Source organism: Giraffa tippelskirchi, chromosome 3 (assembly GCF_054371585.1).
Source record: "Giraffa tippelskirchi isolate mGirTip1 chromosome 3, T2T-mGirTip1v1.2.pri, whole genome shotgun sequence".
Lineage (NCBI taxonomy): Eukaryota > Metazoa > Chordata > Mammalia > Artiodactyla > Giraffidae > Giraffa > Giraffa tippelskirchi.
The window spans coordinates 52052652-52077807 of record NC_137277.1 but is presented as its reverse complement, the minus strand read 5'-3'; the positions used below and the strand labels follow the sequence as shown (position 1 = coordinate 52077807).

The following is a 25156-nucleotide window of genomic DNA, read 5'->3' as shown; positions in this document are numbered from 1 at the left end:
TCGTCACTCCCCAATGCAGGGGGCGCAGGTTCTATTCCTGGTCAGGGAACTAGATCCTGCATGCCTCGACTAAAATTCTGCAAGCCACAACAAAGATCAAAGATCTCGAGCAGCAGAGCTAAGATCCAGTTCAGCCAAATGAATAAATAAATATTTCTTTAAAAAAGAAATTACATATTTGAAGCTTTTGGATGTCTCTGCCCAGGAAGTTATGATTCTATCGTTGTCTTAGCTGGTTGGTCATTTTGTTGTTGTTTAGTCGCTAAGCGGTGTCTGACTCTTTTGCGACTCCATGGACTGTAGCCCACCAGGCTCCTCTGTCCATGGGATTCGCCAGGCAAGAATACTGGAGTGGGTTGCCATGCCCTGCTCCAGACCTTTCTAATACCAGCCCTTATTTTGAAGCTCTGGCATCAACTCTTTGGTGTTCATTTGTAAGTTATCACAACTCTAATAGCAAAAACTTTACATTATTCAAACTAGATAAGAAACAAAATTTTTCATGTAAACATTTAAAACAACTTCACACATATTTAGGTATCCACACCTACCAAATAATGCAGTTGTGCATTAAAAAATAATGTACATAAAAAAGGTTCAACTCACATAAATGAATGAACCCAGGGCTCTAATTAGATTTACTTCCAATAGTCACCTGTCATTGATTCCATAAGTTGGCAAATTAGAAATATATTTGTTCCCACTGGTACTTTATGCATTCTTTTCTCAAATATAAAATGATTTCAACTTATGACTTTCTTTAAGCCTAACTTGGCAAAGTTCCTCAGAACCAGCTTACCCCTAGTGAGGTTATTCAGTTACAGATCTTCATTAAGGCTGGTTTGGTTTGGGAAACTGTTTCAGTGTTTAGGATCTCTGCAATGCTCAATTATTACTTTTAACTTTATCTTGTAAAAATTATGATCTAATTATTTTAAGTACTCTTTGTTAACAAAATACAGCAGTGGGTGTGCCTTTTAGCAGATGAAGAGACCACTTTTTACATTCCTTAGAAATAAGATACGGTTCAATATTTTAAATCATAGCAACAGTTGATAAGAAAAACAGCAAAAAGGTAATCATTTCCATATGGAAAGAGAAGGAAGAAACCAGTGAATCTGTGAACTGTCATTTTTCCATACAAAAATAAGTCACCACTGGTAGACTTGGCAGAAAGGGCAAGTGTTCCTATTTGTTTCCCATTTTACATTTGTTAACACATTGCATGTGATGTGTTTTATTGAAATACGCCATTCCCCTCAAACTCAGCTGCCAATTTCCAAATGTGTTTTGCCCTAAATGAGACCAACATCTATATGTGTCAAGTTCATCTAGCACAGTATTTCCTTGTAGCTCAGATGGTTAAGAATCTGCCTGCAATCAGGAAACCCGGGTTTGATCCCTGGGTTGGGAAGATCCCCTGGAGAAGGAAATGGCAACCCACTCCAGTATTCTTGCCTGGAGAATCCCATGGACAGAGGAGCCTGGAGGGCCACAGTCTGTGGGGTCGCAAAGAGTCGGACACGACTGAGCAATTAGCAATCGTAATATATTAGTATTTCGTTGGTGATAATTTTATCAACTTAGTGACATTTTGGTGAAAGCTCTCACCCCTTTTACTGAAAAGAATATACCTTGAAGTATATTACCTTATAATTACCTTCTTCCACACCAGCTAAATACCTATCAATAATTTTAAAACACTATTTGAGCAAAATCAATTTCTGCTCTGACATTCTAAGATGTAAAAGAAAAACTCAATTTTCTGATGCCCAATTTAAGAAAAGCAAACAAAGCAAACACTTACTTTTTGTACTTAAGCATGATATACATTTATTAACAAAATCCTGACATTTATTTTTAAATAGCTGCTTAAAGTGGAAAATCTTACCATGTTATCGAATAAAATATTCAGAGATGTTCACATAATAGCATTTGACAACAGCTCCCTCTTGTGGTCCAAAACATTCACTTCAAAGATGAATATATTTAAATACAGAATTGCAATTTCTTAACTTAAAATTGTGCTATGGAAGCTTAAGCTCATATTTACTGAATGCTTTTTGGAATAAAGAGGGAAGTTTCCTTTTCTGATAGTTTCAAAGTTGTAACATCTCAGCAAAGTGTTCCCAAAGTTCTTTAAAGAAGCACCAATTTTTTTTTCTTACAAAGGAAAATACCAAGTAGATGTTTTCATTGAAAACATGAAAGGTTTTCCTCCTTTTCTGTGGCTATAGTATGAAGAAGGAATCAGCATTCAACTTTGTAGCATTAGCAGACTGGTATTTTAAAACCTTACAGAGAAAGTAATATTGCAAGTATTTTAGTCCAAAATTGACTTAAGGTAATTTTTCCTCTTGGTTCAAAATCAGAGATTGCAGTAACTAGCAATAACCTGTTCTAACAATGTGAAACTGTCCAAAAAATCTTCTTCTTCAATTCCAAATTTTGTGTACTGATGAAGGTAGGCTCTGGTGAAAGAAACAGAAAATATGAAATAAAAATCTCAGGCAACTGAATAATTCAAAATCAAATAATAGACCTTTTGTAGCTCATGAACATCTGAACATGGCAAACTCTTAAAAAAGTCTTATCTTTGCTTCAATGTTTACTCCAAAAGTTAGCAAACTTTCAAAGTTTATGCCAAGCTTCGTCTATTCAAGAGAGTGACAATAAAAGGCACATAGGAGGGGAATTCCCTGGTGGTCCAGTGGTTAGGGGAGCTTCCCAAGTGACTCAATGGTAAAGAGTCCACCTGTCAATGCAGGAGACATGAGTTAGATCCCTGGGTTGGGAATATCCCCTGGAGGAGGAAATAGCAACCTGCTCCAGTATTCTTGTCAGGAAAATCCCATGGACAGAGGAGCTTGGTAGGCTCCAGTCCCTGGGGTCACGAAGAATTGGACAGGACTGAGCACGGATGTGCCCATGCCAGTGGTTAGGACTCAGAGCTTTCACAGCCAGGGCCTGGGTTTAATCCCTGGCTGGGGAACTATTATTAATAAACCTGCAAGCTGCCAGGCGTGGCCAAAAAAAAAAGCAGCACATAGGGAAAAAAAAGCATGTTCAGATTTGGCTGTCTACCCAGCACATATTCAACACTAGAGGAGATGACTGGGTGCAGTACAAACTCTTAAGAAGCGCCTGGAAAGTCTCATCTAAGGTGTGAAACTGTAGAAACACACGGGTCCAGTACTAGGAATGAAATGAAGCCTCCCGAGTATTTTTCAGACAACAACTTAATTTGCACTTAGGCCAGGTGATCCTGTTAATAGCCCCAGCCCCTCAAAATGTTCTGCAGAAGGAGAAACCATATTAAAAAGAATATCAAGGGCAGACATGAATTCAATTAGTGAAAACAGCTGCTACCATTTAATGGAAGTGGGACAGGAACTAGACCAGAACTATACTGAGAGTGCACAGTCCTGAGGAGCTGGGGTTCAAGGAATGGCCATGTGCAGGAGGGGAGACCCTTGGGAATCCTGGCTAATCAAAGTAGAGGCTTATCCAGTCATCTGAGGAGTTCTCTCACGTTAAGTAACTGTGGCAGAGGCCAGGGAACCTGCTAACACATTCTTCACATCAAGCAGACATTTCATAGTATCAGGTGGAGCTGAACTTGCTATCTTTCTTACTGAGCAAGATCAGGATCTCTTCCATTCTCAAGGATCTTATTTTGGAAAAATACTATTGAACAATTCTTGAGCATTTACTAGTCAGGCACTGGACTAAGTGTATTTTTACATTATTATCTCATTTTAACCTTCACCGCATATATCCTCTCTTTTGGATCCATTGTACAGGAAAGGAAATGAAGCCAGAAGGAACGTGTTCAAAGTTTCATACCTACAAAGTGCTTACTCCATGGCACAGACTGAATGTGTTCCCCACAAATTTACACGTTGAAATCCTAACTCTCAAGGTACTGATACTAGGAGGTAAGGCCTTTGGGACTGAGATTCGGTCACCACAGTCGAGCCCTCCTGAATGCAGTGAGAGGCCCATGAGAGCTCCTTTGCCTCTGCTCCCAGCTGAGGACACAGCAAAAAGACACCATCTATAAACCACGAAGTGGGTCTTCACTGGACATCGCATCTGCCGGGACCTTAATCTTGGACTTCCCAGCCTTCAGAAATAGACTTCTGTGGTTTATAAGCCACCCACTTTATGCTATTTTTGTTATAGCAGCCCAAACAGGCTAAGACACTCCAGAACCTGCCTAGCAGTTATCTGCCTAAGGTTACGAACGGTTTGTAGATTTCTTTTGTACTTACTTGGAAGCAAACATATTCCATGCTTTACCCACAATCATATCAAGTGGTTTTACTAAGGACTGGCTATTGCTGACCAAGGCTGCAGACTTCTCATATTTCCTAAAGGCTCGCTGGGTTTTCCACACATTGAAAGCGTGAACAGGCTCTAACCAGGAAGTATAGAGAGCTGGATCTTTAAATGCTCCTAGAGTAAAACAACAAGCCATTGTTTATATCACAAATCATTAATTTTGGCAAGAAATTAATAAACAGATACTTTCTTTTCCATTTCACGAGAAGTCTTTTGTATTGCCTTTTAAAACTAGCTTTATATTGCTTTTGGATAAATGATCCATGTTCATCATCATTAAAAAAAATTCACACTGTTCAGAAAAGTATTAAGAAGAAAATTTAAGTCAACTCAACAGCTGAAATGTTACCACCCAGAAACAATGACTATGAACAGTCTGCTGACCCTCTCTTATATTGGAATTTTACATGCATGCTCTTACGTGATTTGCATTTTTCATCCACCAATACGTTGTGAACCTCTTTTCCATGTCAATAAATATCACTCATATTTTTAAAAGCTTCTATGAACATATCATCATTTACTTAACACATTTCCTACTGCTGCGCATTTAGTTCCCACATTTCTGTCAGTGTGAAAATACTGCAATGAATATCTTTGAAAGAACACCTCTATGTACTTGCATCATTTCCTATGGGCAGATTTGTAACTTTACATGTCCTTTTATTAATTCTCTTATTTTAAAATCGAAAATGAAGAATATGAAGAAAGTACCACATCTGATTGACTTGATATTATCTCTTCTTAATTATTACTAGTTTTTTATTTAAGGGTATTACAGGGGCTTCCCTCGTGGCTCAGTGGTAAAGAATCTGCCTCCCAGTGGAGGAGACATAGGAGACACCAGTTTGATCCCTGGGTTGGGAAGATCCCCTGGAGAAGGGAATGGCAACCCACTCCAGCAATCTTGCCTGGGAAATCCAGGGACAGAGGAGCCTGGTGGGCTACAGTCTATGGGTTCGCAAACAGTCGGACACAACTAGGGGACTAAACGACAACCCAGGGATGAGACTGACTTTCTTTACATCACAGCTCCCACCGCACCTTACCAAGCCGTACTCAGTCGTGTCCGACTCAGTCGAAGGGATATAAACACAAGTGTGGGGTGTGACCCTTGCAGGACCGGGCCTGCCCTTCTTTGCTTATGCCTACGTGATGTGATAGCTGAAGCTCTAACAGAATCTCAGACTAAGCTTGAACCCACAAGGGGAGGATGACAGAGCAACCAGATTCAGGAAGAAAGAATTAAACTTGTCTCTTATTTACACCACTTCCATTTTGGTGTCTGGTCACACACTGGTACAGGGGTTACATTTTGCTACTAAAACAGAGTTTTTATTTTTCCTTTCTTTAAAAGAATGAATTTGTGGGATTGGCATTGACATAACTGGTGAGAACATACTGTATAGCAAAGAGAACTCTCTTCAATGCTCTGTGGTGACCTACATGGGAAGGAAATCCAAAAAAAGAGGGTATGTATGTATAGCTGATTCACTTTTCTGCACAACTGAAACTAACACAACAGTGTAAAGAAACTATACTCCAATAAAAATTAATTAAAAAAAAATTCCAAGAGATACAGGAAAAAAAAAAAAGAGAATAAATCCGAGGGGAAGTCCCTGGTGGTTCAGTGGTTAGGCCTGTGAGCTCTCACTGCCAAGGGTGTGGGTTCAATCCGTGGCCAGGGAACTAAAGATCCCACAAGCCACGTGGTGAGGCCAAAAGAATAAGTTCAGGGACTTCTTTTTTTAAAAAAACACAACGCATGTGTACCATGAACATCTGCAAAATGTGCGTCTTAATTTCCACCTTAACTTTGCTCACCCACATCCGCACTGTGCACATCTTTCCCACGAAGGATGACCAAGTTAGCAATGGAAGTGTTAAAATGAGTCTCTTTGTTGACAGACATTTTACCAAGAGGAGGAAGTCCTGATAAAGGTGGCCGAACCTGCCAATCAATACCTACCAAAAGAAAAAAAAAGAGAGAGATTTTACAAATGGCCTTGAACAAGAACAGAAATATGTAAGATGATATATGTATTTTATAGAAATTCCCATTTGATAAGTACAAGTGGGGGGGTGGCATTCTGCTAAAAATTTAAACATTCTTATCTGGTTGACCTAAAGTGATTCAAACTATTCAATTCTGAGACAGGCATGAAATAATTCTTCACTGAATATTAAAGGATGGCAAGTAGGTACAAAGGATGGAATTCTACACTGCAATAAAAAGAAACTGACTACGGATATGTGCAAAGACATGGATAAATCTCAGAGGCGTGATGCTAAGTGAAGCAAGTTTGACTCAAAAGGTTATATCCTGTTTGAGATCATTTATAGGACTTTCCTGGGATTCAAAATCACTGCAGATGCTGCCTGCAACCATGAAATTAAAAGACGCTTGCTCCTTGGAAGAAAAGCTATGACCAACCTAGCATATTAAAAAGCAGGGACATTACTTTGCCAACAAAGGTCCATATTCTTAAGCTATGGTTTTTCCAGTAGTCATGTATGGATGTGAGAGCTGGACTAGAAAGAAAGCTGAGCGCCAAAGAATTGATGCTTTTGAACTGTGGTGTTGGAGAAGACTCTCGAGAGTCCCTTGGACTGCAAGGAGATCCAACCAGTCTATCCTAAAGGAAATCAGTCCTGAATATCCATTGGAAGGACTGATGCTGACGCTGAAACTCCAATACTTTGGTCACCTGATGCGAAGAACTGACTCAATGGAAAAGACCCTGATGCTGGGAAAGATTGAAGGCAGGAGAAGGGGACAGCAGAGGATGAGATGGTTAGATGGCATCACCGAGTAGATGGACATGAGTTTGAGTAAGCTCCGGGAGTTGGTGATGGACAGGGAAGCTGGGTATGCTGCAGTCCAAGGGGTCGCAAAGAGTCGGACATGACTAAGAGATTGAACTAAACTAATAGGACCGTCTAGAAAAGGCAAAACCATAGGAATACAATTCAGATCAATAGTTGCTAGGGGCTTGGGGTAGAGAAAAGAGACTGTCTACAAAGGGGTGTGAGGAGACTTTTTGGAGCATGGAAATACTCTGTCTCAATTGTGGTGGTGGTTACACGGTATTAAGTGTGTCAAAACTCATGGAACTATCCACCTAGAAAGAGTGAACTTCATTCTACATGTCTCTATGAATAAACAAACAAAATACATACAAAAATGTTAAGGCATATAGAAACACAAAGCAAAAATAGGATTGAAAATTGACTAGTCAAAAGGAAATATTAAGGAGATACTCTTAGATTATACATAAGATAGGGAAAATTTTCAGTGTGCAATAACAGTTTGATTTTCAGCAAAAGAAATTTCAGAACAAATAAAAAAATACTGGCATACTGAAATCATTGATAATAATAAGACAGACAGGCCAGCTTAAAAATCTGGAAAGATGTTTGAACAAACATTTCACCAAAGAAGATAAACAAATAGCTAATAACCACATGAAAAGATGCTCAACATCACTGTCATTAGGAAAATGCAAACTGAAACCACAAGAAGACACAACTTCACAGCATCTAGTATGGCTAAGTCATTGGCTCTTAACTGCACAACTAAGAATAGCTAAGTCATTGGCTCTTAAACTGGCTTTGCAACCATGTGAAGTACATCTCCCTTTGACTCCTGCTCAAGGAATGTTGCTAAACTTGTCTGTTTATCATGACGACTGCCTCTTTCCTATCCTACCAGGAAACTAAAGGTTTGCTTTCTGGAGAGAACATGATTGAGTGTCTCTAGTCTGAAGAACACCAGGCAGAGGTAAGGGCACGGTACATACCAAAACTAGAGTGATCATGTGAAACCCAGGATAACCACGCTCCCTCCCTCCTCTCAAGATCACTAGGGTTTTGTCTAAATCTTCTGAGCAGAATATCGAACGCAGCAGACAGGCAAATAGAATATCCAGTATGACAGACATACACGGGCTAGAGAGGGCAAAAAATACTAGACTGAAGCAGGTCAGAAGGCTCTGGCGAAGATTTCTCTAAGAAGATGAAACTGATAGAATACTTGAATACAGGCAGACCTTGGAGATTTTGCATGCTTGGTTCCAACCACCACAATAAAGTCAATTATCCCAAATTAAAAGACACTTGCTCCTTGGAAGAAAAACTATGGCAAACCTAGACAGCATATTAAAAAGCAGAGATATTACTTTGCTGACAAAGGTCCATATAGTCTTAGCTATCGTTTGTCCAGTAGTCATGTATGAATGTGACAGTTGGACCATAAAGAAGGCTGAGCACCAAAGAACTGATGCTTTTGAACTGTGGTGTCGGAGAAGACTCTTGAGAATCCCTTGGAGACTTCTCCCCTGCAAGGAGATCAAGCCGGTCAATCCTAAAGGAAATCAGTCCTGAATATTCATTGGAAGGACTGATGCTGAAGCTGAAGCTCCAATACTTTGGCCACCTGATGCAAAGAACTGACTCATTGGAAAAGGCCCTGATGCTGGGAAAGACTGAAGCCGAGAGGAGAAGGGGACAACAGAGGATTAGATGGTTGGATGGCATCACCGACTCAATGGACATGAGTTTGAGCAAGTTCCGGGAGATGGTGAAGGAAGGACAGGAGAGCCTGGTGTGCTGCAGTCCATGGGGTCAAAAGTGTCAGACACGACTGAGAGACTGAACAACAATCCCAACAAAGCATGTCACACAAATATATTTTCATTTCCCAGAGCATATAAAAGTTATGTTTACACTATACTGTAATCTGTCAATTGTGCAATAGCACTGTGTCTAAAAAAGACAGCATACAGACCTTAATTTAAAAATACCTTATTAGTGCTAAAAAATACTAACCGTCATCTGAACTTTCAAGTTATAATCTTTTTTTTAACTTGAAAGTTTTTTTGCAATAGTAACGTCAAAGGGACTGTCCTGGTGGTCCCATGGTTGAGAGTCCACCTGCTGATCCCTGTTCTGGAAGGATCCCACATGCTGCAAGGAAGCTAAGCCTGTGAGCTGCAACTCCTGAGCCCACACGGTAGAGCCCATGCTCTGCAACAAGAGGAGACACTGCGATGAGAAGCCCGGGCATTGCAACTAGAGAGTAGCCTCTGTCGCCACAACTAGAGAAAGCCTGTACACAGCAACAAAGGTCCAACCCAGCCAAGATAAATAAATAGTTGTTTTTTAAAAAAAACAAAAAACACGATGACATTAAAAAAATAGTAACATCAAAGATTACAAATCACCATAACAAATATAATAATAAGAAAAAGGTGTGAAATCCTGTGAGAATTGCCAAAATGTGCCACAGAGACGTGAAGTGAGTGAACGCCGCTAGAAAAATGGTACCAACAGATTTGCTAGATGAAGGGTTGCTACAAACCTTCAGTCTGTCAAAGAACAGTCTCTGCAAAGTGCAACAAAACAAGGCATGCCGGATATCAAGAAAAAAAAATTTAGACAAGTAGTGAAACAGGGCTGAATAACTGACAGGTACATAGAAAAACTAAGGAAACAAGAAAACAAGGCAATCATTAACTCCAAAGAAAACAAAAAAAATTATACAGGAAGGAAAAAGTAATCATAGGATGCTCTGTTGCTCAGCTGTGAATAGCATTTACTTGATCATGATAGTATAAACCTGAGTATCGCTTTAACCCAATGATGACACTTACTACTGTATCAGAAGGATGAGGAGACAGAGCGTACTTCAGAGCTTTGGGTCCAGTGTTAGAAAAAAGCTAAATCCTAACCCTCCATGGTGGGAATTAAATAGGTAATAAAGAAATGAAAAATCTATAAATGGCAATAAATAGACAAAAACAATAACAGAAACAACAAAAGAGTTGTTACAGTTACCTTTAACAAGGAGACAACAGAGGAAGGTTATGGAATTTTTAGAATTTTAACAACCAGCTTCATAGAATTAACTCACTCTTTAGGTACATATAATAAGTTATGGCTCGTATATGGTAGAAAACTATGCAGCTACTAAAAAGAACAAGGCATGTCTAAATGAATGAGTTGGAATAAAGGCTACAAAATACTACATTGAAAAAAGCAGAACAAAAAAATACATATAATGTGATGTAAGGTTTTTTAAAAGTGTGTCTATATATATATGCCCTTAGAACTTCGACTCTCATGTGAATACACTAAAGCAAACTAGCAAAAGTAAATCAACTAATAAAATTTTAAAATACTGTAAGTAAAACTTAAAAGTAAGTAAAATTGTAATTTAGCTTGGTTCAGAGGGCCAAGCCAAAAGCTGTGGAAAATTCTTCCCAGGCCTCAACAGTTTAATCAAGAAACTGCCAGCATGTACCCTGCTGAATCCTTATGGCCCGATGACTCCAGTGTTCCTTCCACGTCCCCTTTTTTGAAAAGCAGTGTCTACCAGTTACCCTCCACCTGTTCCAGCAGGGTCTGTTGGGGGTGGGGTGTACTTAAAGAGCTATACTCAGGAAATCTCGCCTGAGAAACATAAATCCACACCTGGACCTGCTTTTAGATGACAAGATTCTGAATTTTAGGCTGATGGGCTAATGGAATGTGCTAACAGGCTGATGTGCTAACTTTGGAGGACCTGGGACAGGTTAAGTACGTTCTGCAAATAGGAGGACATGACTCATTAGGTGACAGGGCAAAGGGTGGAAGCCAGTTTCCAACATCAACTCCTGTGCTCCTTGCCTTTGGTATTCAGGCTCTTGCATGGTCTTCTCCCCATGGGATAGGGTTGACCTTAATAACCAAAAGGATGGTGCAAAATGATGGTATGTGACTTCCAAAGCTAGGTCATAAGAGACACTAACTTCTGCCTTGCTCCTTCCTGGGTCACTCATTCTTCCTGTTCTGAGGACATGGAAAAAGATACGTTGCGGAAGGTGATACTGATGGGGTCATCTTCACACAGAGCATTCTGATAACGTATGAGGAGTTTTAAAACTATATCCTTCAACCTAGTTAGTGACATAAAAACATTTATTCATACATTTACTTTGGTCACCTGATGTGAAGAGCTGACTCATTGGAAAAGACCCTGATGCTGGGAAAGACTGAGGCGAGGAGGAGAAGGGGACGACAGAGGATGAAATGGTTGGATGGCATCACCGACTCAATGGACATGAGTTTGACTAAACTCCAGGAGATGCTCAAAGATCTGGCGTGCTGCAGTCCACGGGGTCACAAAGTGTCAGACAAAACTGAGTGGCTGAACAACAAAAATTTATAGGAAACATTTAAATGTTCAAAATTCATATCTATAAATGAAAAAACATTGACAGTCTAAATTCCCATATGGGAAAATGACTAAACAAATGGTGGTTTATTGACCTGAGAGGGCCCAGAGTCCCACGTAATAAGCTGCCCTGAGGTACACTGTGTTCCTTGATAACAGGTATTGCCAGAAAAACAGGTCTTGTGGCCAAAAAGTTTCCGAAGCATTACTTAAGATGTGAACTTTCTACTTATATCCAAACCTCAAGCACTATGACCTAACATCCATAAGGTATTACAAGTAAATGTAGAGGAAATCCATTCTCATAGCACTGAAACCTAACTGATTGTAATCTGTGGTAAAATATACGCTCCCAAAATTGTACACAGTAGTGATTTCCAGTTAAACATGACAGACTGAACATACCAGTTTACTCCTCAAATCTCACTAACAACACAGGAATTTTTTTAAAAGGCACGAAAAAAAATGGAAAGAACGGAGAAGGCAGTGGCAACCCACTCCAGTACTCTTGCCTGGAAAATCCCATGGATGGAGGAGCCTGGTGGGCTGCAGTCCATGGGGTGGTGCACAGTCAGACACGACTGAAGCGAGTTAGCAGCAGCAGCATACATTTTCATGTTTTTATGCATTTAGACATTTAAGAAATAAAAGCTTCTGTTGTAAAAAAAAAAAAAAAAAAGGAAAGAAGATAGTGGAGACAGAATTTTCGAACCTGGAAAGCAAATGAACCAGTGGTTACTGATGTAGCAAAAACTGAAACTTCTGCCCACACTGAAGGTTCTAGAAGCTGACCAAGCACTTCTAGAAAAGGAAGAGATGGGAGGATTAGTTAAAAATCTGTATGAGAAGCAGTGAGAGCTCCAGACCCTTCCCCAGCCCCTGCAGTAGGCGGGGTGCCCCCCTCCATCTTCTCAGTAAAGGCTAAACCTATGAAAAGACAGCAATAAACACCCCAGATAATGATCTCTGCACGCATAAAGTTTACACTGTCATGAGATAAAAGATCCACACTAAGGAATTCCAGAATGTCAGAAACAAAGAGAAAATCCTAAAAGATACACAAGCGAATGAAACAGGATTAGAAATCAGACTGAAGTGGGACTGCTCAGCTGCAACACTGGAAGCTGGAAGATTATAGAGCAATGCTTTCAAGACACTGAGTAAAAATGATTCCCAGCCTCAAATCCTATACCTGGCTGAATTATCAATCAAATAGAAAAGCAGGATAGTGACATCTGCAGCCTTAAAATGTTCACCTTCCCTGTACTCTTTCTCACGAAGCTCCCGGAGGGCACTGTCCACATGAGGGAATAAGCCCAGAAAAAGGAAGATTCGGAATCTAGGAACCGGGCTAGAATACACAAGCAGGCAGGGATGCCAGTGCTGGCTGCTTCTCAAGCCTGCAGAGTAACCAGGGCAGACTGAAGGGTGAAGGCCTCTGGAAGGGACATCTCTAAGAACATAATGGAAGTAATAAGATTACCTGATGGGTTGGCTGAGAAGGGTTTCATTTTTATGGAAAAGTTTAGGGGTAGATTCATAATAGGTCAAAGAGTATCGACCAAATAATTATTAACTCTAGGAGGAAAAAATAAACGGGACATGAAATAAAATGTAATCTGTGTATGTAGTACATGGCTCAACTGTGAATAAAATTTACATAGCAAAAATAATACAAACACTGAAAACTTATTTTAACTAGACTGGGAGGCGAGAGGGAAGGTGTGTGTATGTGTGTGTAGAGGGTATAAGAAGATTTAATTCTCAATTTTATGCTAGGAAGGCAGAGGATATCTAAACCTGGAAAATAAAACAAATAACAGAATAAGGAAGATGTTTAGAAATGGAGGCCAATTCCAGAAAGAACATCTCAAATCAATGAAAGCAGTGCCCACTGGGCTGTGGAGAAGTGGAGAATTGACTGTTCTCTTCCCCATTATAAATTCATACTGGGCAATTACCTGACTTTTTAAAAAAATTTAAGATGTACTTTACATACAATGTGATGTACAGATTTAAATACACACTTAAATGAGTTCTGACAACTTAAAAAAAAAACTACATTCCTATATTACTTTGATAAAAATAAAATAATTGTCACACTCATCTGAATTTTTTATTTTGAGAAATGAAACTGTGAAGTGATTAAGAAATCCTCCCGGGATATTCTGGTGAGTTTCTGTAGGAGCCTCCCAGATCAGAAGAAGGCACTATTATTTCAACTGGCCCAAGCCAGTTTATATTGGGAACTTCAGTACAGGCATTTTTCCCAGCTTGTGGGCTGCATATTTTTAAAATACCCTTTACCTTCTTCCATTTTCGCATTAGAAATGAGCATCTGTCTCAAATGCTTGAGGAGGCCAGCCCAAGTAAACGTGCTGTATGCCAGTGAATTCTCAGACATTTGAGGAATGTTACGAACACCCAGCATCTTGAATTCTGGATGGGGAACTAAATTCTCCATTAAGTCTCCTGCAAATAAAAAAAAATCTGAACTCAATTCTTAAATTCCATGTTATTTCCACTGACTCACATACAACCATGATTGGACAGCTTGGGGGGACCAAATGTGTTTTCTCCTCCAAGGCTAAAATTGCTTAAATTTCAAAATGTAAATACAACTTCAGAGACAATATGTATGAATGCTTGACTAATGCTAATGTTTAATCAACTAATGCTTGGTTTTGGCACCTATTTTAGCATGAATGAAAAAAAACACACTTTGCCAAAAGGAAACAATAATTTTTTTTAGTTAAGAACCTGGAAATGTGAATGAAATATTTAGCTAAACCTCAGGAAAACAAAGTAAGCATTAAAGATAATATACTTTTATTGTCATTCTGTGTTCACTAAATGTCCCCTTAGAAATTATCTTAGATAATTATCTAAGATAATTATCTTAGATCTCTTATTTATATTATTTGGTTAAATGATAAGCAGAACCTCTTAACATTAAACTCTACTTGGAAGGAAGACAGGATTAGTAATTCTTAAACACAGGAATATGTCTATCTTTAGAACCTTATACTTGTAATGAAAGAGAGCAAAGGAGAAAGACTACTTTGTTTTTCATTCAGAGCTTACTTAGTTTAAAAATATTTTTATCTTTTTAATATATCTTATATATATTTTATATATTTATAGATAATACTCCTTTCTAGATGAAAAAGAAAAATCTTTTACCATAACATGAAATTTAAATCTTACAGGGACTTCCCTGGTGGTCCAGGGGCTAAGACTCCATGCTCCCAATGCAGGGGGCCTGGGTTTAATCCCTGGTCAGTAAACTTGATCCCACATGCTGCAAATAAAGATCCCACATGCCACAACTAAAGATCCCACATGCCACAATGAAGATCGAAGATTCTGCATGCTACAACTAAGTGCCTGCACAGCCACACAAAGAAATAAGTAATAAATACTAAAAAATGAATAAATTTTATGATAACGTTGACTGCAAACTCATAGCCTATGTCCTAATGTTAAGAACAAATTCTGACGCAAACATCTACAAAGTGTTGCACAAATTGATCTTATAGCTAGTGGCGTTTCCTCTAAACGTAAGAAGCCTTTTCTGTAAAGTACCTAGAGCTGAATTCTGCCACATAGCACGTACAACAAAAAACAATCAGCAAATAATTCCTAAACTCTAAGATTGTTAAAATCTGCGTTTCCCTCCAGCTTTCTTGTTCACCTAGTCTCATCTTAACCATTCTTGGCCTTGTCAAACTCTGAGTTTGTGTCCCCACAAATTCCCAAATTGAAATCCTTACCTCCAAGGTGATGGCTTTAAGGAGGCGAGGGGGCCTTTGGGAGGTGAAGCCTCTTCATGAAAGAGGCCCCAGAGAGGCCTCTTGTCCCTGGGGCCATGTGAGGACACAGTGAGAAGATGGCCATCTGTGAAGACGGCTTCCAATCAGCTCTCCACAGGCAGTCCCGTGGAATTTTCACAAGGGGATTATGCCAACAACCTCCTTAAAATCCTTCAGAGGCTTTCCCCTGCTCTTAGAGTAATGAGGAGGCCTTTACGTGGCTTACAGGGACCTACAAGGTCGGCCCCTGCTCACTGCTCTAGCCTCAGGTGTCAGTCATCCTCTACACCATTCTCTGTGCTCTAGTGACACTGGATTTCTCTCTGTTCCTAAAGGGCCATGCATCCTTCTGCCACAGGGCCTTTGCACATGCTATTCCTGTCTCCCTCCCTTTGCTTAGCTAACTCCAAGTCTTCATTCAGCTTTTTGCTCAAGTGTTAACTTCCTCAAGAGCTGACTTCTTTGCCTCATCAGCCTAAGTCTGGTTCCTTCATGGCACATTCTCTTGGATCTGTACTCCTTTCCTTCAGAGCATTTAACTCAGTTTTTAATTACACCTGCTTGGTGTAATTGTTTAGTATGAACACAATGTCTACATTGGTTCCTCACTGGATCCCCAACATTTAGCATAGTTTCTGGCACACAACAGGAAGTCAATAAATACTGGTTGAATGAACAGATGTGCAATATGTAAGTATTGTGGAATGCACAGAAATTAACAAGACACATGTCGCCAAGGAAGTTGCAAATTAGTGAGGACTAGAAGACATGCACATGACAGACTCCTCCAAGGAAACACATGACGCTAATTACAGGGGTGGCATCTGGGAGGGGTCAGAGGGTGGCTTACTTTTGACTGCATATTCTTTTGTACTCCTTGAATAAATATGTGTGTTTGTGTGTGTAACTCTTAAAGATAAGCAAACACACTTAAAGGAATAAAGGCAAAAAACATTAAATAACATAAAAGATACAGAATGCCACAGGAGTACAGGGGCTTCCCAGGTGGCGCTAGTGGTAAAGAACTCGCCTGCCAATGCAGGAGATGTAAGAGACATGGGTTCGATCCCTGGGTTGGGAAGATCTCCTAGAGGAGGGCTTGGCAACCCACTCCAGTATTCTTGCCTGGAGAATCCCATGGACAGAGGAGCCTAGCAGGCTACAGTCCACAGGGTCGCAAAGAGTTGGACATGACTGACGTGAGCATGCACACACAGGAGTTCAGAGTTGGAGGGTTACTTTAGGTAAAGGTCTCAGTAGAAAAGCTTTATGAAAAATTATCACTTGGGACTTCCCTGGTGGTCTAGTGGCGAAGACTCCACGCTCCCAGTGCAGGCAGCCTGGGTTCAGTCCCTGGCCAGGGAACTGCACTAAAGATCCTGCATGCCTCAACTAAGACCCGGGGCAGCCAAATAAACATTAGAAAATAAAAACAAAAATTATCACTTGAATTGGATCCTAAAGGATGAGTAAGGTTTCAGTAGAGGTGAAGAAGGGAAGCAGGAAGTGATTTTTAAAAAGAGGAAACACCGAGCAAAAGGAGCAAAGCAGGAAAGTTCCAGCCTGAAGAAAGAAGTGGAGACAGGATGAAAAGCAAGTGGGGAATCTATGCAGAGGCAGAAGGTGACGAAAGTGGAAAGTTAAGACTCAGGGCAGGATGTGGAGGCCAGGCTAAGGAGTTATGACAGATCTGGTGGGTAATGAATGAGCCACAGAATGAGGGTTGAGCAGAATACAAGGATTAGATCCGTGCCTTGGGGAGGCTCATTGGGGTCAGTGTGTCAGGTGGACTGATGCCAGGGGAAGAGTCAGGCAACAAGGAGGGAAGTAGGGTTAGGACCACCTTAAGCCAGGGATGTCCATGTAGCTGTGAGCTTCTGTTTTTATGAAAGAGAGACAGAGAGAAAGAGAGAGAGGCAGAGATTGAGAATAAAAAGAACTTTGTATTCAGGGGGAGCATGCAATATCAGTTGAGAGATCCTGACCAACTGAACCAATGTCAGAGGGACAGGGAAGCAGGAAAGAATGCAGACAGCTGGGAGAGATGGCACCAACAGGTCTGAGCATACTGATGAGATAAGAGGACAGTGGGAGAAATTCAGGCGACAGGAATGGAGGAAGTGGGGGAGGGGAGACAAGCTGGGGGGGAAAATGATTAATCCATTCAGAGCGTGCTAAATTTGAAGAAGCAGATGCAACTAAGAAAACTGGGATAGGCAACTATTTGGGAAAGAGGGTGGGACTGAGAGGTATAGATTCCCGGGTCCTTTGCATCTGGATTGTTTGAATGGATAAAGCACTTGACAAATAAGCTGAGAAAAGAGTGGTAGGTTTTATTACAGAGTGATGAAAATGATGGTTGTGCAATTTTGTGAATATGTTAGAAAACACTGACGTGTGTTATTTTAAATGGGTGAGTTGTATGGTATGTGAATTATATCTCAAAATTATTTTAAAAAATAGAGAAGAAAAGAAAAAAGAAGAAGAGAAAGGGTCCTGAAGAATGGAATCAGTGGAAGGCTCTGAAATGAGGGAGATGTGAGTATATCTTTAGGTAGAGGGAAAGAGCCAGAGAAGAACAGCTGTGAGGCTTTCACAACATCAGACTTCTCTACAAATAACCCACAGGGGCACAAATACCTAGTGGATTTCTTCTGTAGTGAAATGAGCCTTCCCCGGAGTAAGTAGGCTGGAACACACTTCCCAGCTGATGTGCGAGGACTTGATTTATATCACAGAAGGAGATCTGCTTGATATTCATCAGCTTCGCACAGATCTTATGAACAGCATCGTTCTCATGAACAAGGAGGGCATCCGAAGATCGGTACAAGTGAGAAAGTGTCAAAATGGAGTTGTAGTTCTGAACAATAACCTGGAGAGGAAAAGGCCACAGATAAGAAAGGTAGGAGAAGGACTTCCCTGGTGGTCCACTGGCTAAGACTCCACATTCTCATTGCGGGTGGCCAGGGTTTGAGCCCTGGTCAGGGAACTAGATCCCACATGCTGAAACTAAAGATCCCGTGAGCCACAGTTAAGACCTGGAGCAGCCAAATAAATAAATAGTTAAAAAAAAAAAAAAGGAGAGAATAGCAGTTAAGAGGGCATCCTACCTAGGTTCAAATCCTGGCTCTTCCACTTTCTAGCTATATGATCTTAGATAAGTTACATAATCTCTCTATGTCTCAGTTTCCTCATTTGTAAAATGGAGATAATAATTATACCAGCCTCTTAAGAGTTGTAAGAATTAATGACAGAATAACAGTAAAGCACTTAGAATAGTGCCCTGTGTATAGTAAAGGTTCAGTAAATGATGACTATACTATCACTATCACACTTTCTACATCATTTCCTCCTGTGACTTATTTCATCTCCATTTTATTATTTCCCCTACTAGGCTGATCAACAGCAAATTGGCCTACATAGAAATGTCCCTTCAATGGAAAGAAATGAAAATTCTTTGAAGGTTGGCAATGGCAGGATGAGGTCAAGGTCCCTGCTTTATAGGTGGTAGCCAGAGGGACTGACCCAGGAATGGGTTTCTGAGAGAAGACGCACACTTTTCTTCTTTGGAATTTTTATAAATAAGAACACCTCATTTGCTTGGGAAAGTTTAAACAAAGTTAAATGAATTGTTCATGAAAGTACCATACCATATACTCACTCCTGACACAATAACTTAACATTTCCAAAGAAAGGATGAGATAGATCTTTTACGTACATTTGTTTTAACTGCAAAGAATACAAAACAGACATTTTTAAATCGACATGTTCATACCTCACCAGTTCCATAGGGCCATATAATCTGATTCATTTTCAAAGAGCTTGAGTACAGATCTTGTAAGTTCTGTGTAACGAAGGCTCCTAGCCCCGATCCGGTGCCTCCAGCCATACTCATTATGATGAAAAAGCCACTCAAAGAATCGCATTTCTCCACTTCCTTCTGGATTAGGTTCATTATAGATTCTTTATGCCTGGGTCCATGAACAGAGTACCTATGCAATGCAAAACAAACATCTTTCAATTGAACCAGAGAGATGGATTGCAGAGACAGGTACAGGAGAGAGAAGGCTTTCTAAACCTATGGAAGTAAACTACCTCTCATGAGACATACAGGTACCCTGATTGACCAAATTTTATATACACAAGTTAAGGGGACTTCCTTGGTAGTCCAATGGTTAAGATTCTGTGCTCCCAAAGTAGGGGGCACAGGTTGGATCCCTAGTTGGAGAACTAAGATCTTGCATGTGACGCAGAATGGCCTAAAGATAACAATAATAATAATACACACCAAAAACAAAATGAAAAAATAGAAGAAGAAAATAATAAGATACGCAAGTCAAACAGTTTTTAAAAGTGAATAGGACTGTAAGGAGAGTAAATTTACTGGGAATAGAAAATTCTCTTTAATAGGCCATTCCTTTGGCTAGGTGGTTCTAAAGATTCGTTCAGTTCAGTTCAGTCACTCAGTCGTGTCCGACTCTTTGCGACCCCATGGACTGCAGCACGCCAGGCTTCCCTGTCCATCACCAACTCCTGGAGTTAACTCAAACTCATGTCCATCCAGTCGGTGATGCCATCCAATCATCTGTCATCCCCTTCTCCTCCTACCTTCAATCTTTCCCAGCATCAGGGTCTTTTCCAATGAGTCAGTTCTTCACATCAGGTGGCCAAAGTATTGGAGTTTCAGCTTCTGCTTCAGTCCTTCCAATTAATATTTAGGACTGATTTCCTTTAGGATGGAGTGGTTGGATCTCCTTGTAGTCCAAGGGACTCTCAAGAATCTTCTCCAACACCACAGTTCAAAAGCATCAATTCTTCGGTGCTCAGCTTTCTTTATGGTCCAACTCTCACATCCATACATGACTACTGGAAAAACCACAGCTTTGACTAGATAGACCTTTGTTGGCAAAGTAATGTCTCTCCTTTTTTAATATGCTGTCTAGGTTGGTCATAACTTTTCTTCCGAGGAGCAAGTGTCTCTTAATTTCATGGCTGCAGTCACCATCTGCAGTGATTTTGGAGCCCAAGAAAATAAAGCCTCTCACTATTTCCATTGTTTCCCCATCTATTTGCCATGAAGTGATGGGACTGGATGCCATGATCTTAGTTTTCTGAAGGTTGCATTTTAAGCCAACTTTTTCACACTCCTCTTTCACTTTCATCAAGAGGCTCTTTAGTTCTTCTTTGCTTTCTGCCATAAGGGTGGTGTCATCTGCATATCTGAAGTTACTGATATTTCTCCCAGCAATCTTGATTCCAGCTTGTGCTTCATCCAGCCCAGCATTTCACATGATGTACTCTGCATATAAGTTAAATAAGCAGAGTGACAATATACAGCCTTGATGTACTCCTTTTCCTATTTGGAACCAGTCTGTTGTTCCATGTCCAGTTCTAACTGTTGTTTCTTGACCTGCACATAGATTTCTCAGGAGGCAGGTCAGGTGGTTTGGTATTCCCATCTCTTTAAGAATTTTCCACAGTTTGTGGTGATCCACACAGTCAAAGGCTTTGGCATAGTCAATAAAGCAGAAGCAAATGTTTCTCTGGAACTCTCTTGCTTTTTCGATGATCCCATGGATGTTGACAATTTGATCTCTGGTTCCTCTGCCTTTTCTAAATCCAGCTTGAACATCTGAAAGTTCACGGTTCAGGTACTATTGAAGCCTGGCTTGGAGAATTTTGAGCACTGCTTTGCTAGCATGTGAGATGAGTGTGAATCTACAAGATTATGGTACAACATAATCTTCAATATTCATAACAATACTCCTAAAGCAGGAGTTCTAACTTTGCCGCACATTAAAATCACCTTGGGAAGCTTTGAAAAATTCCAACATTCAGACTTCATCCCAAACCAATTGAATCAGAATTTCTGGACGTGAGCCCTAGGCACTGGAATTTTCTAAAGAATTCAGGCAATATTACTGCGTAGTCATATTCCCTATCAACTGGAATACTTGCCAGATAAAGACACTGTATTGATAATAAGTTAGCTGGCAGAATAACAGTGAAGAAGTGGAAAACCCTTCTGCAAAAGATCCTTGGTTTCAGCAATACTAGACCTGAAGCATACAGATAGGTGAGACAGAATGAGTGACTTCTCGGTGAAGTCATACTCTAAATGTTCAAACAGAAATTCAAAGTTTGGTATGGGCTTCTCAGGTGGCTCAGTGGTAAAGAACCCACCTGCCAGTGCAGGAGACATGGGTTTGATCCCTGGTCAGGAAGATCTCCTGGAGAAGGAAATGGCAACCCACTCCAGTGTTTTTGCCTGGGAAATCCCATAGACAGAGGAACCTGGTGGGCTACCGTCCACGGGGTTGCAAAAGGGTCAGACACAACTAAGTGGCTAAAGAACAATGTTTAGTATATAAACTGTGCAGTTACAACTACACTATTAATCAACTGTGCAGCTGTATCTAAACTGAAAAGCATGAGGAATTATTCTTACCCATAGGCCCAGTTGTTTCCAGAACCTTGTTTTTGACAGAAGCATGAATGCTGGCCATATTTCCATCGGCCAGAATGGGCAGCCTTCGACAGTGTTTGGTTAATAACTTTAGGTTCCATGTCAACAAGGACAGCACGAGCAACTGGAACTAGCGAGGGAAAAAAAGATCAAAAGAAAAATAATGCATATAATCTTATTTGGGGTAACTCAGAGCATAAACTTCTCTAAATAAAAAAAAAAAATTCGAAGATTGAGAATAGAAAGATCTGTCATTCTGCTTAGAAACTGAGGTGGGCAGCAGCAGGTATATGCAGATGGTTCACAATGCCCAGCACTCTGCTAGGCAGGTTGAATAAATATGGGCTAAAATGATGACGGGCCAAGTCTACAAACGTCTGTTGAGTGCTTATAATGTGCTATGTACTGTGCTGTAAACACACAGATGAAGATAGTATCAATCCAGCCCAAGGAGAACCAGGGAGGGAAGTAAAACACATCAACATTTAATCATGAAGTGACGTGATAGGACCCAGAACAAATCCACAGTAACAGAGGAACATATTCAGAAGTACAAAATACCAAGGGCACCAAAAGCATCTCAGGATTATTGAAGCAGAAGATGGAGAAAGGGGGTGTAAGAAATGATGGACAAGGCTTCCCTGATAGCTCAGTTGGTAAAGAAGCCTCCTGCAATGCAGGAGACCTGGGTTCGAGATCCCTGGATTGGGAAGATCCCCTGGAGAAATGATGGACAGGATGGAAAGCAGGCAGGGCTCAGATATTAGAAGTCCTAATATACAATGCTAAAAACCTTGAAACTTGTTTTTCAGGCAATGAGAAACCACTGAAAACGTTCAAGTAGGAAAGGAATAGTCACATGTCTTTTTTTTTTAATGTCAGATGTCTTTATTATTTTTTTAAACAGCTTTTTACTACATTTATTTCTTTACTTATTGTTAAGTAAGTTTAAGTTAAATGCTTATTGTTAAGTAAGTAAGCAAGGCATGTGGGATTGTAGTTTCCCAACCAAGGATAGAACTGGCACTCCCTGCAGTAGAAGTGTAAAGTTTTAACCACTGGACCACCAGGGAAGTCCCTCAGATGTCTTTTTTAATACAGCAGTGTGGAGGATAGATGTGATAGACACAAGAGACCAGGCAGAGAAACTCAGAAGGAGTGTCTTGAAACAATCCAGATGAGGAAGGACAAGAGCCAGAACTAAGGCAAAGATAGCGAAGATGGAAAGGGGAGAGGAGTTTCAAGGGACATGTAGGAGATAAAACTAAGCAGATCTGAATGTGGGCAGTAAAAGCAAAGTTTCAAGGAAAAACAATGCATGCCGTTGGGTATGGAGATGCTGAGTATGAGGTACACATGAGAGACACAGGTGATGTTCACTAATCAGTCTGCAGCTTGGAAGAGATGCTAGGCTACAGATTTGAGAGTAACCAGTATGAAAGATGGAGCAACATTTGAGAGTCACTGAACTTGCCCAGAGAGAACTACACAAGTGAGGAAGATGCTGAGATGCAACCACTAGAAAAGAAAAGTTCAGTGACTAAGAAGAAGGAGTCTCAAGAAGGGAGTTTTATAGTTAATGTTATCAAATCTGGTAGAGAAGTTAAGTGAATTAAGAAAAAGAAAAACAGTTAGTGGCTCTAGTAATTAGGAGATCACTGGGAATTTTTCATGGGACAGCTTCAGTGGTATTGTAAAGCAGAAGCAGGATTATAATTGATAAAGAGGGTTCTCCTTTGAGACTCTTAGATGAGAAGGAAGGGAAAAAGCTATAGTCAAGAGCTAAGTTTTATTTGGTTGGTTGGTTTTAGATTGGCAAGATCTGAGCAAGCTCACGGCCTGAGGACAAGATGTCACTGGAGAGGGAAAGCTTAACACAAAAACAAAAGGCTGAGAACAAAATCATTCTGCTGCAAGATGGAGGGGGTTCAGATACCATGTGCAGGGCCTGGCCTTGAAGAGATCAGTTATGTGGACCACACATACCTCCATTTTCCTCCTCATTGAAGAACCTTTCTTTGCAAGATGCTTGATATGCCTCATTCTCCCTTTTAGAGCAGAGTCCTCGGGGACAGTGGGAGTCATTAAATAAAGCATCAAACACTTCAAAACCAATCTGATTGCCACACTGACCAAGCTGCACTGTTACTATTGACATGCTGAGAAACAAACCAAAACAAACTCCTTTGAAAAAGTGAGCAACCTGTGATAGAAAAAATATGGTCTTTGAGAACCACTACATTACTAACAAAGAACAAACAAAATATGTTAACACACATCAATAAAAATATATAATTTGTAAATACTACATATAGATAAAATAGCTATGTTGTCTTAAGGAGCCAATCATTCAAGGAAGTTGTTCTTTTTCTCTATGTGGTTTTGAGACTTGGGACTGCTGTACCCAAATCCATTCATACACAGCTCAATAGTTTCCAAAATCTCACGTGTAATCGAAATTTTCTAAGCATGCGTTTAAAACAAACAAAACAAAGTGAATTCTGGTTGAAGTAATTTGTAGTATCCACTTCACACCAAAGGGACATAGAAAATACAAAAGTGAGCTCAACGGTAGCACATTTAATTAACATTAATTTTCTCGCTTCTAAATAATGACTTTCTCTCTCCACCAATCTGTACTGGTAACTACATAACACTTACAAGAAAGTCTTTGTATTTAGCTCAGATAAGACAGCAAGGAAGACGAGGCTTGAAGGAAAAAAAAGGAGAAATAATAGAGCAAGTATCCACTACTTTTAACAATGAAAAGAGACAGTTTTTGGTAAAGACTTTACCACGGGGTCTATGCAGCACTGGAAGGAGCCGTGGCTTGTAAGCCAGACTCTGTACTTCCATTCATCAAACAACTCGGCAAAATTGGTATCATTATTTTTATTTTACAGATAAGGAAACCGAGGCTCTGAAAGGTCAGTGACTTTCGCAAGGCCACTGAACTGGTAAAGAGCAAAGCCAAGTTCTGCCTTTCTACACCTCCCCAGGAGCTCCCCATTAACCCCACTCACTGGCAAGCCCAGGACCAGCCGTTTCTGCCCGGTTCAAACTTCACGGGGGCAACATTTTCCTAATGCGCAGGCTCACTTTCGATACCGAAAAAACTACAGAGAACGAATGCGCATGTTCCACAAACGAGCAGATTTGTTGTGTGTTGTTTTTTTTTTGTCCCCACCCCCCGCCTATTCAGAAAGGTTAATTACTCATGTTCAATTTATCAACTTCAGACACGGCACGCATGCTCACGGTCCATCGGGCTTTCGCTGACTCTGCGCATGATCTAGCTTCCAAGCGAGGCTTCGGAAGCGC

The 25156-nt window shown here is 40.3% G+C and overlaps 1 protein-coding gene across 10 annotated transcripts; it reads right to left on the bottom strand.

The window, feature by feature from the left end:
* Positions 1–1807: 1807 nt before the first annotated feature.
* On the bottom strand, positions 1808–25124 carry TUBD1 (tubulin delta 1). Of its 10 annotated transcripts, none has more exons than XM_081585057.1 (9): positions 24859–25124; positions 23822–24038; positions 21818–21965; positions 19145–19361; positions 18010–18241; positions 13865–14029; positions 6169–6309; positions 4275–4458; positions 1808–2471 (listed from the first exon to the last, which is right to left on the bottom strand). In XM_081585057.1, exons 2-9 carry the CDS (start codon positions 23991–23993, stop codon positions 2369–2371), a joined length of 1362 nt encoding a protein of 453 aa, XP_081441183.1. In that variant the 5' UTR covers positions 23994–24038; positions 24859–25124; the 3' UTR covers positions 1808–2368. The 10 variants fall into 10 exon arrangements, with proteins under 10 accessions (XP_081441183.1, XP_081441185.1, XP_081441184.1 ...); XM_081585059.1 differs by having other exon boundaries at positions 23822–23994; XM_081585058.1 differs by having other exon boundaries at positions 25051–25124.
* Positions 25125–25156: the final 32 nt, after the last annotated feature.